This window comes from Juglans microcarpa x Juglans regia, chromosome 2D (assembly GCF_004785595.1).
Source record: "Juglans microcarpa x Juglans regia isolate MS1-56 chromosome 2D, Jm3101_v1.0, whole genome shotgun sequence".
Lineage (NCBI taxonomy): Eukaryota > Viridiplantae > Streptophyta > Magnoliopsida > Fagales > Juglandaceae > Juglans > Juglans microcarpa x Juglans regia.
In genome coordinates this window covers 7,365,370-7,381,073 of record NC_054596.1, presented here as the reverse complement: position 1 = coordinate 7,381,073, position 15,704 = coordinate 7,365,370, and the positions used below count along the sequence as shown (strand labels likewise).

The following is a 15,704-nucleotide window of genomic DNA, read 5'->3' as shown; positions in this document are numbered from 1 at the left end:
TATAATTTGTAATAAATAATTTAATTTTTTTAAATCTCAATTCAATTTTTTTACATTTTAAAATAATATTAATATTAAAAAATAAATAATGTTACATACAGTCGTGAAATGCATAAGTAACTTGCAGTTATTTTAAAAAAGAATATGATTTATTATTAAAAAATTATTATTTTTTTATATAAATTCTGTATTTATTTATTTATTTTAAAATAATTATACGATATTTACATATTCATAATTATAATTATAATTTTTTTAAAAAAAATAATATTTTAAATTTTCATCTAAAATTAAAAATTTTCATTTAGACTGTTTGCTTGATAAGTGCGTTCAGCCTTGGGAAAGTAGCTCAATAATTGAATTTCAGAATCTAATTGGGGCGATGTAACGAATTAAATTAAATTAAATTTGTTTTCATGAAAAGATAAAACTTGAGGGGTACTTGTTTCCGAGTAATGATCCATTAAAGCATGAGGGGTACTTGTTTCCCTCTATTTTCTCTCTTTTTTTAAAGCAAAAACGCGTGAATCCTAATAAAATAAAAACCGCCTGATTAGACACATGATATAATCTTTTTATTGAAATAATACTTTAGGTTTGATAATTAATGTCACCACGCGGCAGAGAGACCTGAAAAGGAGTAGGGGATTAACACATGATATAATCTTCTTTTTTTTTTTTTTTTTTTTTTAAGGAATATCATATGATCATTTGTCCTAATTCAGGATTTCTACGAAAAGAAAATTGTTGCCTTATCAAAAGCAAACCAGTACCAACCAATTAACAGTTGTCAGTAGTACTTATATATATAATTTTCTTTTTATTTTAAAGTTGATAATTTGTATCCATGAAGAAATACACGAAATAATGCTCTCAGATTAACGAGATTTAATTAATTCAATTCAAAACAAAAAGAGCTTGTCCTCTCAATCTTTATGTTAATTCGTATGGGTCACGAAACACGATTTTCTATCTCTTTTGATCTATTCCAAGCTCTAGTACCCATTGTCCGTATATATGTTTCCCCTTCGCTGGCTTCTTATCTTTTCTTTTTAATTTGCTAATCTTTTTAGGAGTCATCACTTTATATTAATTTTGAGGAATGGCAAATATGTCATTGTTTATATATATTAAATCTTCAAAATTTCCCAAAGGCTTACAAATGTGCAGCTTTTTTCTAAAGCTAGACTCATTAGAGGTAATATTTTTCCCATTCATATATACTTATATATTTTGTCTCCTGTTTATAATATTACTTAATTATGATATTGCTTCAAAAGGTATTTAATTATCACGATATTAATTTGTATCTGATATTATAGGCTGTGGGAAGAAATACGTACTTAACTAATTAAATAAAATAATATAATTAGCACAAAATCATTTCAAAATTACGTACTTTGATACTAACTTTTGAATAAAATAATATTATTTTTTAAATTTATATGTTTTTTGTTTGCTTTTTGACAAAAAGCCCATCATGTTACAAATAAAGTCAAGTTACACATGCTACTTTTACCAAAAGCGAAGGTGGGGAAGCTGGCAAGAAATTTAGAGGCACGCGCGTACGGCAGCTTGGCACTACATCAATAATTCAATAATGTTAGCTGTGATACATCTTCGTGCAGTTAGAATATAAAGGAGCTTGCCCTCTTGTTTTCCCGTTCGTGTGTGATCATCTCTTGCTCCCATGGGGAACATCTCAATACTCAAATCTATTCTGCTCCTCTTCTTACTCTTCCTTCTCCATCATATTTCAATTGTTAACTCTACTCCTCGTTACATTGCCGTTGATAATATTGTCCTCAACTGCGGCTCTGCTGGCAACTCAACGGATATAGATAAACGCATGTGGATTGGAGACATGGAGCCCTCCAAATTCGCTCCCATAGAAGAACATAACCAAAAATCTAATACCTCTGAAGCCCAAAGCCAAGACTCATCTGTCGAAACTATCCCCTACATGACTGCCCGTTTATCCTATTCCCAATTCACCTACGTATTTCCTGTCACCTCCGGTCCCAAATTTGTTCGTTTGTACTTTTACGCAGATTCATACTCTGGTTTTGATGGATCTCTGGCCTTTTTTACAGTCAAAGCAAACAGTAAGTTCACCTTACTTAGAAACTTCAGTGCTTCCATTCTTGCTAATTACTTGGGGGGCTCAAAACGTCTTTCTAAAGAGTTCTGCATCAACGTTGAAGAGGATCAAAATTTGAATTTAACATTCATTCCAACGCCAAGTACTGCTTCTAGCAGATTATTTGCCTTTGTTAATGGAATTGAGATCGTCTCCATGCCAAAGTACCTCTACTATAGCAGTCCAGAAAATCCAAGCCCACCTTACGTTGGCCAAAATGTTCAGTTCTCTATAGACAACAACAGGGCACTCGAGATGATTCTTCGGCTCAATATGGGTGGGAGCTCGATATCGTCGAAGGGAGACACAGGCATGTTTAGAGAATGGTCCCCAGATATCCCTTACTTGTTAAGTGGAGGAGTGATCCCCCGCCAACCAGATTTGACGCTCAAATACTCAATAATACCAAATTACACTGCCCCCGATGATGTTTATCGGTCTGCAATCACGATGGGTCCAAACATAACTTGGAACTTGCTTTCTAATTTGACATGGGGTTTACCCGTAGATCCAGGGTTTTATTATCTGGTCAGGCTTCATTTCTGTGAAATCGAGCCAAGTATAACGATGGCCGGCGAAAGGCCATTCATTATCTATATAGATAACAAGACAGCCGAAGCTACTGCTGATGTAATTATGTGGAGCGGAGGAAGGGATACGCCTGTGTTTCAGGATTATGTAGTTCTGATCCAAAAGATGGGAGATGAGGATCATAAGAGTATACTCTTTATTGCTTTACACCCTGGAAAAGCTACCAATGCAATCTACGATGCCATTTTAAATGGGGTAGAAGTGTTCAAACTGAGCGACAACAATAACAACCTAGCCGGACCGAATCCTGCCAATACTTTGCTGCCCTCTCCACCTCCAGCTTAACAACCTGCTTCGACATCCAATTCAAGGAAAACAAGATTCATTGCCATTGGAATTGGTGTAGGCTTATTCTTGGCCTTGATCACTCAAGTGTGTTGCTTGGTTGTTTGGAAACTACGGACATCTAAGTTGCGTTATTGTTCTTACTATCCAGTATCAAAGTGTTGGTTCTGGTCTGACCAAAACAAAGGAAAGTTAACAAGGACAAAAACCTCTTCACTGCCCGAAGAGCTATGCTGCCAATTATCACATCAAGAAATCAAAACAGCAACCCACAACTTCGATGAAGGATTAGTTATCGGAGTAGGTGGCTTTGGGAAGGTATATATGTAACACCAAGTTCCGGTATCAAGCCGCTTTCTTAAATTTTTATAAGGGATTTATACGTATGAAAAAAATCCAGTTAATTTTGTAGTATTATTTTTTTTTTTTTATTGCGGATCCAAATTGTATTTTGCCAAATATCAAATATGTTTTTTAATGGACTTGCTATTTTAGTAATTTCCTTAAATATTTTTGCGTCAGATAGAAATCTTTTTGTGGGCTAAGAAAATTTATGGATCAAGTATTTTTTTTTTTTTTAAGGATGAATTGAGGCCCACAACTTAGGAAATAGCTCATTTATTAATTTCTTTTTGTTCATTACAAAACATGGCCTAAATATTTGAAATGGGCCAAAATTCGAAGCCCGTGAGATCTGGTATCAGCCCTCAGGGCATGCAAGTTCGTTTCTTCTGCATGCAAGTTTGTTTTCGCTAGGGTAAACGGCAACACTTTATATTCACATGTTACACAAGTTCACGCATAGCTCCCATAGACTCCTCTTAATGCATGGCTTCATCACGTCTATTTTCCACAGCGTGCCTGATGCATGTCTCCTTCCTTCCTTCTCTAGGGTTTTATCAATTTTCATATATATATATATATATATATATATAGACACACACACACACACACACACACACACATACACACGCACGCTACACACTTCACAAAAACACCCTTCACGTAAATCATTTTCAACGTAAGCTAGGGTTGTCGCCGCTTGAGTTGTAGTGAAGCAACACCTCCACATAGCTGTCAACAGAAGCCACTAGCCCACTGCCCAACCCACATGAAAATTGGCAACCACCTTGACTCTCCCCATAAGCCGCAGCCACCTACGCACAATGGCAACAAACCACAAAATTGCACCATTGCCCTCCACATTCAAGAAACAACTGACAAGCCACCTCGATGTGCACTCAAGCCTCCGCTCTACACCCCCGTGCTTAGCTTTAGTGCAAAAATTGAAACTCCTCCACATTGTCACCTTACAACTCTGTGCCCAGCCACCCCATGTCGCTAGCCCCTCTTCACATCATCACCACAAACCAACCACTGCTCTCTCTCTCGAGGTAACATCTCACTCGTCCCTCACGCTATGCTCTCTCTCCATTCTTTCTCCCTCCACGTTCCTTCTCTCACTTTAATTTTTCTATCTTCCTCTTGATGCTTGTCCGTCACACTGCCGGTGTTAATCTAAACCTGGCCACCTAGGTCCGTCGTTGCAAGCTGCACTTGTTGAGTCGAAGACTCCATCGCACAGTTTCATTAGGATAGGTCAAAACAAAAGAGAGATGAGCCCTCTTATCACAAGAGTTTCATAAAGAACTCTTATTAGGTAATGATTTTACATTTTTGCCCTTAATAGGAAGGCCTTGGTAGAATAAGGGTTGGGCGTGACTTTTAAATTGGACTTATTTGAAGTGAATATTAAGTGAAGATGTATTTTACATGGACTCGGTTTTAATTGAGTACTTATAGAAATAAGTTAGATTTTTTAAATGTATTAGTCGAGAAAAATGGTTATTATTTATTTAAGAAATGATGTTAGCTTAGTGTTATGAGAATTTTAGATTGTTAGCCAAATAGGTTATTATTATATTTTAGGCTTAAATATCAAAATACGTATTTGATTAGAGATTTAAGTAAGTTAAGTGTTTATTTTATAGGTGACTATTGATTTTCGTTTGGCATGGTTGTGAAGAAATTCATAAAAGTTAAAAAGTCCAAGTAAGCGGGAATCCTATACTGGACTTTGCATAAAAGAAATGAACTAGGGTTGATTTTATGAAAAATATGCAAGTCTTGTTATGAAAAGAATTTTGAAACAACCTTAGTTATTTGTTCAGCATTACTTATGAAATCTGTATGAAAGAGACAAGTATTTTCGTTATGGCTGGTGTAAACATGAGCTTATTTTTGGCATTCTGTTTCTGAACTTTGCAAAAAGAGCTAATATGAAATTTATGAAAATTTGTGCATATGATACAAAGATGTTCTGAATCTATTTTTGAATATAATTCCGCACTCTGTTGTGATATGATATGGTATCTTAAAACCTTTAGCATGACTTTCTGATTCTATTTTCGGTTCTCTTTAGTTAAGGCCCCACCATGAGTGATAATAGTTGTATATGGCCCTGCCACAGATGATAGTAGTGGTATACAACCCTGCCACGGGTGATAATAGTGGCGTATGGTCCTGTCACAGGTTATAATAGTGGTATACAACCATTTCACGAGTGATACTAGTGGTATATGACTCTTCCACGGGTATGATAGTGATTAATAAATACCATGAGGGTTTAAATATGGTCTATGTCTTGATGTGACGCTCTGACATGATTTGAAGATGATGTCTCAATTTACAATATGCCAAAGATTTTATTTTTGAATAAGAAGGTTTATGAAACATTTGCTTTGATATTTTTGATAACATGTTTTGATCACGCATTTTGAAAGTAAATATTATGATTCTGCAATTTGAAAGAAAATGTTTTGTTCTGCATTCTAAACTCCGTAAATGCTCATGCTTATATACTAGTATATGTTCTTGACTTACTGAGTTATTGATAACTCACCCCTTATTTTCACAATATTTTTCAGATATTTTCTATGCCTCAACTGGAACTCAAAAGTAGGAAGTGTTGGCAAGGTTTAATGAGCGTAGAGGAATAAGTGCCAAAATGGTACAAGTATTTATTGGAGAGTCTCATTTAGTAGATTTATGATTTTATGTTATTTTGATATTTTGAGTCATGGATATTTCTGAGCTTTTGTAGAGTTTTTTTTAATTTATTTCGTTGAGGTATTTATTTGGTGTCTTGGTGGAGAGATATATATATATGGTTTGAATAAATGAATTTGTTATGGGAGTATATAAATATGTTATGGGAGATGGTTTTGAATTACAAGATTTAACTCTCCAGACCTCCGAGACTAAGGCGTTACAATATAAGGGTTTCGTTGACAACGACATTATGACCGTGGTGATCAAGTGTTTGAACCCAGAGTCAAAGCTTATTTTATTAATAAGTTGAGCGTCCACTAGGCTTTTGAGTTTTAGAACTCGTTTTCGAAGTTTATTAATAAAATTTACTCTCAAAGTTTTATCTTTATTTTTGTATATTTTCATAATCGCAATTTTTAATTTCATGTTGATTAACTAGCCACCAATATAATCTTAATTTAGTCCGGCATCAATAGTGTAAAAAGCATAATTTTACGTACATTTTCAAATGCTGACCAACTGACTTCGTTAATTAAGCAATTCTCCCAGTAGTTGGCATTGCATTCTACCAAATATGAACTTGGAGAAAATTGATCATCTGATGAGTACTAGAAAAAGCCATGCCTTTTCATAAAGCCTATTGCTATTATTATTAGTGTAATAACTACTACAACTAAGTCCGCAATGTTCAATTCTTTTCAATTTACTTTAGAAATCCATAACGACACAAGAATCCTCCACATGCTAGGAGGGAGTTGAGCAAGCACCAACTCAATGAAACCTAGCACTTCCTGCACTGTCAACAAAAGGGCAACCTGAGGCCAGGAGAACATGGTAGAGTACATTGCAACCTTGGTTCGAGGAGGCACTAAGAATTCCACCATCTAAGGAACCCTATAGGTCTCCTTCGATGATTCTAGTTTAGCAGAAGTCAACATCGAACACCATGAGAAGTCGGCAAACTCCTTCGGAACGGTGCCGCCCTGACCATCGGTGACATGAGTAGCGTCGTGAGTTTCAGTCACTCCAAAAGGATGCAAGGATTTCTTGGGAGCCATTGGTAATCAGAGGGGAACAATACAGGGAGAAGTGTTTGAAGGCAGAAAAGGAACACAAAACACTGAGTAGAAAAGGAAATGAGCAAAGTAACCCATCGCTAATAGGGAAAAATGCTTTATATAGGCAAGATCGACGGTTGATCTCCCGAGGCGATAGGAACTCACGCGCCCCACTGGATACTAGAATCTCACAATCGTCGTGATTCCAACAGAGCGTATCCAATGATGTGACGTGGGAAATAAATAAATGCCTGATGCGAAGTAATGATGAAGGGACTGAAAGGGGGCCATTTAATGCGGAACGAAACAGTCAAAATATAGTCATGAGAGCTAGAGATGAACCGTTGCAAAGTACAGAGTAAAGACAAAAGGCCACTCAGACATAACTGGAGAACATGAAGGCAACAAGCAACCGCCAAGAGGTCTGCAAACCCCACCATAGGAAAGGGAAGGCTAAATAGTCCCGAGTGCAAAATCTGGTTAATCAGGAGAACAAAGGAAAAATTCACCTTGGATCCGTCCGAGTGGAATTGGCAGGGTAACTGTAAGGAAGCCATGAAAGCTGGAGACGAACCGTTGCAATGTATAAAGTAAAGACAAAAGGCCACTCGAACATAGCTGGAGAAGAGGAAGGAAACAAGCAACCGCCAAGAGGTCCACAAACCCCACCCCAGAAAAGGGAAGGCTAAATAGTCCCAACTGCAAAATCTGGTTAATCAGGGGAACAAAGGAAGAATTCTCCTTGAACTCGTCCGAGTGGAATTGGCAGGGTAATTGTAAGGAGATGTTCCCCACTTCACAATCCCATTAGGCCTCAACCCAATACTTGACCCTAAAGTCCAAGGTCGCCCATGAAGTAAGACGCCTACAAGGAAAAACAACCAAGTGGCTGATGGGACAAACTTGCCTGACATCGCTTGGCCATACTCCGATCATGGGAACTTATATAAGGCAGAGAGGGAAATATGGAGAACCATTGATCCTCTGACATGAGAATATCGATGGACAACCAAAGGTAAAGCAAGATTAGGGAACCATACTGCATTAATGACGCTATTACTCGAACTACACGCCACATTAATAATGTCGTAGCAGAGTCACGCTACATAAAATGACATTGACAAAAGGAACATCACAAAGGGCACGACTCCATAAGGACAGACACGATCTGTCCCCCTCCTAGACCCCGGTATAAATAGCAACTCTCAGGTACGAGAAACTCTCTCTGACTCCTAAACTCTCATATTTATTTACAAATTTCAAAGAAAATTTACTGACTTTTAGTATCATAAAGTCTATGAGCTCAAGGCCACCCTCTTCCAAATTGCCTTGATCTTCTCTATTTCGTGGGCTCAAGTTCTAAAAACTTTAAGTTGCTAGAACTTGACCAAAGACGTACGAGAAACACAATGCTAACCATACCTTAATTGTTTCACACCCAAAATCCTCTCATGTCACAACTATTAATGAAATATATATCTATCTCTATTATATAATTATATAAGAGGCTATCAAATGGAAATTTTTGTCTTAATGGAGCTATTGTAATTTTAATTATTTTCTGTTAACTTTCCATTTGATAGCCTATCTCTCGATTTTAAAAGTAAAAAATTCTCAAATTTTAAAAGTGGAAAATTCTCTCTCTCTAGAAACTAGACCCTCTCTCTTTAGAAACTCACTTGTCTGAATTCAGCAGGGGGGAAATGGCGCTTTGGCTCCTTATTCCTCTTCCTCTCCTCGTCGGCCCTTCGTCTCCGGTGGTTTTTTTTTTTTTTGGCCGAATAAAGGGGGTAACCATTTCGAGCTTATTCGGTGACCATCATCCGACACGCATACCATCAGGAGAAGCCTCACCTGCCGATCTTGCAGTCGACTGATTAGGAGTCAATCGAAGAGGCGCGTTGTGCCAACGCGCGGTTTAAAGGAAACACTTGAGGTTCTTAAACCACTGTGATTCATCTTCCGTTTACCTTTTCCTATCAGTTACATATTTCCATTTTTACCCCCTTTGTTTTGTTTGTTTCCCATTTTTGTCCTTCTTACTTGCGTCCCATTTTTGTGTTGGTGCTGTGTGGGTATGGTTTTTGTTGATTCTATTTCTTTTCACTTTGTGGGATGTGAATTTGAAGAATGGATTTTTCTTTCCAGTTTCGTGTGGATTTTTGTTGAATTTTGTTCATCAGTATGGACCATTTTTTGGAATCTGAGAATGTTTTGATTTTTTTTTCCCGTTTCGTGTTGATTTTTTTATTCCATTTTTATGCTTGTTGGGTTTTTGTTCTTCATTTTTTTTTTTTTTGGATTTGTCAATTGCTTGGATGTGAGTTTCTTGTTCATTCTTCTAGGTATGTTTTAGTTTTTAGTGTGGATCCTCTCTCTTCTCTTTGTGGGATGTGAATCTGAAGAGTAGTTTGAAAATTCTTTCCAGTCTTGTTGTTCTTTGACTCAAAACCTGTGTTGTATTTTAGTTTTAGTTTTTCTGCTTGTTGGATTTCCGATGTCATTGTGGACCAACTTTTTTTGGCTCGAGCAATTACTTGGATGTGATTTTGTTTTTGCTTCATCCAGGTATGCTTTACTTTTTTGCTTCATGATTGATAGATTACTTAACTTAATCATGTATACCTTTTTTACTTATGGACCATTTGAATTGTCTTTTATGGAAAAATATAAAAGAGAAACGTACTGATCTTCTTTATGTCCAGCTTTTTGATCTTTTCTTTTGATTTAAATTAGATCGATCGAGATTCGACCAAAAAGAAAAAGAAGGATTATTACATTTGAATTGTTATAGAAAACTGCATTAAGATTTTAATTTTAACTTTCTTTTTAACTTGTTGGAAGGCTTATGCAGATCACAAACACTGCAACGTATCATACAAATAATGATGGAGGATATATTGCTCCAAAGTGGTTATTCTTATGCACGTACACATGCCTGAGTATTATTTGGGCATTTCTCAACACTTTTGCATTACAAGTAATTGCCTTCATCGACATAATCTCAATATGGTGGCAGATATATTAGCTAGATAGGCGTGTTGTTATTGTATATTAGCTAGATAGACTTGTTTGTAGACTCTTATATATACACCATTATATGCTTGGAATCACCTAATAATCAATCATCTGAACTTCACCTATCAATGTTCATTTAATGATGTTGGCGTAGCTGGTATGCCTGCAATAGATTTTCATATTAATTGATTAGTTGTTATTGTCACTATGTCGGATTAATATAATAATTTTTAGTAAAATATATATTATCGCTCAGGCTGCTATTAACATAAGCGCCATACATGTTCCCTGCAGCCACAATTATGGACCATCAAATTAGATACCCTTACAAAGTTTGTTAATTTTCTTTTACTAACAAATTGAATTCAATTAATCCCATGCATTTTTTAACATTAATAGAACTAGGGGTGCAAATAGTCCGGTCTGGTCCGGTCCGATCCGGTTCGGCAATAGACCAAATATTTTCGATCCATCATTGGACTGGACCGGACCGGTAGTTATCGGTCCGGTCCGGTCCTATCCAATCGGTCCAGTCTAATTTTTTTTCTTTTTTTTTTTTATTTTTTTAAATCAATTAATAAAAAAATTTATTTAAAATACTAAATTAAATTAAGTGATTTATTAATGTGGATTATGTAACAAAATCAATAAAAAAATATTTTATATGGTCAATGATAATAAATTAGATGAAAATTATATTATTAATTTATATAATTACTATATAATTAACTAATTGATATTATATATTAGCTAATTCATAGAATATTAACATGTGTTAATAACATATTTAAAATTTTATATTGTTAATTGTATAATTATTATATAAATAATATATATATAATATTTTTTTTTATTTTTTATTCGGTCGGTCTGGTCCGAGAAATCTCTACTCCGAGACCGGATCGAAGATCGAAATTCTCCTACTTATTAGACCGGATCAGACCATGCATTTTTTCTGTCCGGACCGAACCGAACCGATCGGTCCAGTCGGTTTCTCCAGTACGGACCGACTGTTTTACACTCCGAAATAGAACTCATGCCCTCTGCCTCAAAATCGATCAAATTTAGTATCTGAAAGTACTGTTTATATCGTTTCAAGAGGATCGAGATGGATATTGATATGAATGATTAGAAGTTTGTCTGTATATGTAAATAACTAATTTAAACCTAACCTCTCAAAATGCAAAACAGTAGATCTATATATATATATATTTAGTGATGGGCAAAATTAGATAACAATTATTAATCTTGTGGCCTCGGCCCGGTAGGTGAGATATATTACCCCAAATGTAATATTCTAATTGCGTAAAGATGTCTCACAGCCGTACCCGCGTGCTTCGGAATTTAATACCAGCTTCCCCCACTCAATTTGCTTTTGGTAAAAGTAGCATGGGTGACTTGAAAGTGGTCGGACCGCGGAGGTCCTCAACTCCTCATAATCAAAGAGGGAAAGAAAGCACAATTAAAATAAATATTTTAAAATAATATTATTTTATTTGAAAGTGGTAGGACAGTCTCTTAATTATCAAGTGCATGCTAGCTAGCTAGCTAGAACGTCAAAACAAGACAAAGAAAAAATATTCTGGATTTGAATTCAATTATTTAAGATTTTGTGCTTCAAGGAGTTCCACTTTATCTGTTATTTGAATACATTATTTTTAAGAATTTTGTTTTTTTCTTTCAAATAGACAAATGTGACAAACGCATTTCAGCTAAAATTTATTAGAAAATTTATTAATCATTTTTCTTTTATAAAAAATCATATAACTTTTATAAAAGATCTAAAGTAGACAAATGTCTCTTGAACGTTATTCGATTATTAGTGGATATATATATATATATATATATATATATATATATATATACACACATAATGTCTCTTGAACGTTATTCGATTATATACTTGGGCCCCTCCTCGTAAAAGCAAATTCTTTCCGAGTAATGATCTATTAAAGTTGATAATCCGTCCTGTCATTATTTTCTATCACGTGGTAAGTTTTCCAACTTGGGGCAGTGGGGCCAAACTAGACTCCAGAGTAGTCTTTTTGACTCTTTGCTGAGGTTATCCTCTCACTGGGTATCTGACCAGACCTGACTGATCTCTCATTCTCTCTCTCTCTCTCTACCTGGCGGCCGTATGTTTCCCCGTGTCCTTCCAAGCAAATCTTTTTAATTTGGTCACTTTTGCCTTCCTCAGTCTACTGATCCCCCATGCATGCCCCCACCATGGTCACGCGCACACGTTCACTACTCGGTTGCCCATGTTTTTATAGCTTGCGCACCTTTGCCTGCTCCCTTCACCAACTAGCTAGATTGTGTCAGCTTGTCATCCAACACCATGCAACACTCATGCAAATATTCCTACGTCCACCTCAGCTTCTCGGTTTTCGTCTTCCTCAATTATCTAACAATCATAACCAGCAATCCCTTCTCTCCAGATTACTTCCCCATTCCTAATTTGGCGCTTAATTGCGGTTCCTCTGCCATATCAACTGATCCAGATGGCAGGGAGTGGATAGGAGATATTGGCTCACAATTCTTTTCCCCGCAACAATCTAAGGATAGCTCAGTTGTCTCAAATTTCATCTCTCAAGAGCCATCTTTCAATCGTATCCCTTACACTACTGCTCGGATCTTTGTTTCTCAATTCACTTACACGTTTCGTATCAGTCCGGGCCCAAAATTCATACGCCTCCACTTCCGTCCAGCTAAATACCAAAGTTTGGGAAGGTCTAAGGACTACTTCACTGTTACTGCTGGTCCTTTCACCCTCCTTAGGAATTTCAGCGCTTCCCTTACTGCAGATTTTCTAGGCTCAAAGTTTTTGGTCAAAGAGTTCAGCGTAAACTTGGAAAAGCATAGGAGCCTGAAAATAACTTTTACTCCGTCTAAAGATGCCTCACATGATGCGTATGCGTTTATAAATGGGATTGAGATCGTCTCGATGCCCACTGGCCTTGATTACCCTCGTTTTGGAAATAAAGGTGCCGGCCGTAGATCTGTTTTCCTTGTCAAAAAGAATACCGGTCTTGAGAGTACCGGACCCCAGCCCAAAGATTCATTACACCGGCCTCCTGCCCCAAACCCCACAATCTACACCAAGCACAAAAAGACATTATTGCTCCTTACCATTGTTGGTGTTGCCCTGGGTGTCGCAACCATTTTCTTTCTCTTGGGCTTAAAAATATTCTTGCAGAGGAAGAAAGTAAAGACCAACAATATCAAAACATCACCACCTCTTGAAGGATTGTGCCGTCGCTTCACAGTGGAGGAGATTCGTGCTGCCACAAACAACTTTGCAAGGAATCGTATCATTGGAAGAGGAGGTTGTGGTCAGGTGTTCAAAGGCTACATCGATGGGGGACGCACCCCAGTTGCCATCAAGATCTTCGGGCCAGCTTCGACGCAAGGGTACCATGAGTTTAGAACCGAGATCGAAATGCTATCAAAGCTCCGTCACCCCCACCTGGTCTCTTTGATCGGTTACTGCGACGACGAACGGTCCATGATCATTGTGTACGACTTCATGGCTCATAAAACGCTCCGCCATCATCTTTACAACACGGATGATCCTCCATTGTCTTGGAAGCAGAGGCTGGAGATTTGCATCGGTACTGCTAGAGGGCTAACGTACCTCCACGAAGGTGTGGAACCCACGATAATCCACCGCGACGTCAAGACCAGCAATATTCTTTTGGACGAGGACTGGGTGGCCAAGGTTTCGGACTTTGGGCTTTCCAGGCTGGGCCCAACAAGCTTGTCCAAAAGCCATGTCACCACGAAGGTGAGGGGCACGTTCGGGTATTTGGACCCGAACTATTACTTGACCTGTCATCTAACGGTGAAGTCCGATGTTTACGGGTTTGGGGTGGTGTTATTCGAGGTGTTGTGTGCCAGGCCAGCAGTGGATAATGGGCTAGACGAGGAGCAACACAGTTTGGCCGAATGGGCCAGCCGTTGTTACAAAGAGGGTACGGTTGATCAGCTCATTGATAGCCGTCTGATGGGTGTGATTGCCCCAGAGTGCTTGAAGGTGTATACAAACATAGCATATAGATGTTTGTGTGAAGAAAGAAATCAACGGCCCACGATGGCAGAAGTGTTGAGGGCCCTTGAGGTTGCGAGGGAATTGCAGGAGATTGCCGATGGTGGGGGTGGGGCTCGGAGGATCGTGATAGATGAGGAAGTTCCACTGTGCGGGGGAGGAAATCTGGTGGTATCTGAAACAGGGAACAATGGAGATCTAGTGCATTCGTGTCCAACGTTTTGGAAGAAAAGTGCATCTCGAAAGGAGCTGCTTAGATTTTTGAGTGACAAAGCGGGGCTTAAATGGGTGAGACGGCCAAACCCACGTTGTGTCAAGGGATGTCGTCTGGTGAGTCCAGAGTATGCTGCCTTGCCACGCGTCCAAGTGAAATTACCTGATTTGAGTTGCAGCGGGCCACATACGACACCGGAGAAGATTTTAATTGAGATCACCAACATTGAAGGACAATAATTGTTCATTCCCAACCCAGAAATGAGAGAGAGAGAGAAAAGACAACTGGGTTTAGTTTATAATATTTTGAGCAATTATGTTAATTGGTTGACGAAGACTCATAAAGGAAATGGAAATGTTGATGTCCTAACGTCATAGAAAAGATGGATGGGGTTGTTATTAAAGGTGTGGTGTTATTTGGTTGGAAGGTATCCCAGCAGAAAAGGTGCCAGGGGCTTGGGCCCAGAGAGAGAAAGGAGTTTCGAAACATCACATCATTACAAGTGATTATTAGAATCAGAAGATTTATATGAATCATAATATAAATATTTTTTTTTTAAACATTTTTTATTATTAAAAAAAATTATTACTAATCACTTTTTTAATCATTAAAAAATAAAAATATAAATAAAAATAAATAAATAAATAAATAAACACATTTATTAAGTATACTAAATAATCATATTATCGTTATTTTAATGCCCAGTTTAATGCAAACCAGGGCATGATAAATATTCGCTCTAATCTCCGCTATTGATATGACATATCTCGTAATGTAACAGTGTTTATCTTGCTTGCATTTGCTTGGTGAAGACTAGCAGCACGCTTTTATCACGATCAGGTTAATTACGTGCATCGGATGGTTAGAATCAGAGTGGCCCACGTAATTTAAAAAAGAACAAAAGAAAAACCAGTTTAATAGACAGTATAAATTAAAGCTACATTTTCTAAGCCCACTCAACCGTAAGTACCACACCATATATAGTTGGTGGATCTTCCAGGCCACTACAGTACATACACATACAGATTGATCCCTAGCTTGTCCCTCAGTTAGTCGATCATTCCATGAAAATGGGCGGGTGGTCCGCCCTAGCCAATGACCGAAAGGTGTGGTCCAATTTTACATGTCACTACAAATTAAAAATTAAAACAAAAAATAATTAAGAAAAAAAATGCTTGAGCAAATTACCCTCGCAAACAAAACGTTAAAAAGAAAATTTGGAGCCATTTGGAGGTGTGTGACCCATGAATAATAAATAAGTCCATCTAATTTGAAATGGATACTAAATATCAAATAGATCTA

The 15,704-nt window shown here is 37.3% G+C and overlaps 2 protein-coding genes across 2 annotated transcripts; both read left to right on the top strand.

Moving 5' to 3' along the window:
• The first annotated feature begins 1,630 nt into the window (after positions 1–1,630).
• Positions 1,631–5,732, top strand: LOC121248311 (receptor-like protein kinase FERONIA). Its single transcript, XM_041146740.1, has 2 exons — positions 1,631–3,334; positions 5,439–5,732. Exon 1 carries the CDS (start codon positions 1,691–1,693, stop codon positions 3,014–3,016), a length of 1,326 nt encoding a protein of 441 aa, XP_041002674.1. The 5' UTR covers positions 1,631–1,690; the 3' UTR covers positions 3,017–3,334; positions 5,439–5,732.
• Positions 5,733–12,453: 6,721 nt separating this feature from the next.
• Positions 12,454–14,805, top strand: LOC121248264 (receptor-like protein kinase FERONIA). Its single transcript, XM_041146671.1, has one exon. The coding sequence runs from the start codon at positions 12,482–12,484 to the stop codon at positions 14,639–14,641; it is 2,160 nt and encodes a 719-aa protein (XP_041002605.1). The 5' UTR covers positions 12,454–12,481; the 3' UTR covers positions 14,642–14,805.
• The last annotated feature ends 899 nt before the right edge of the window (positions 14,806–15,704 follow it).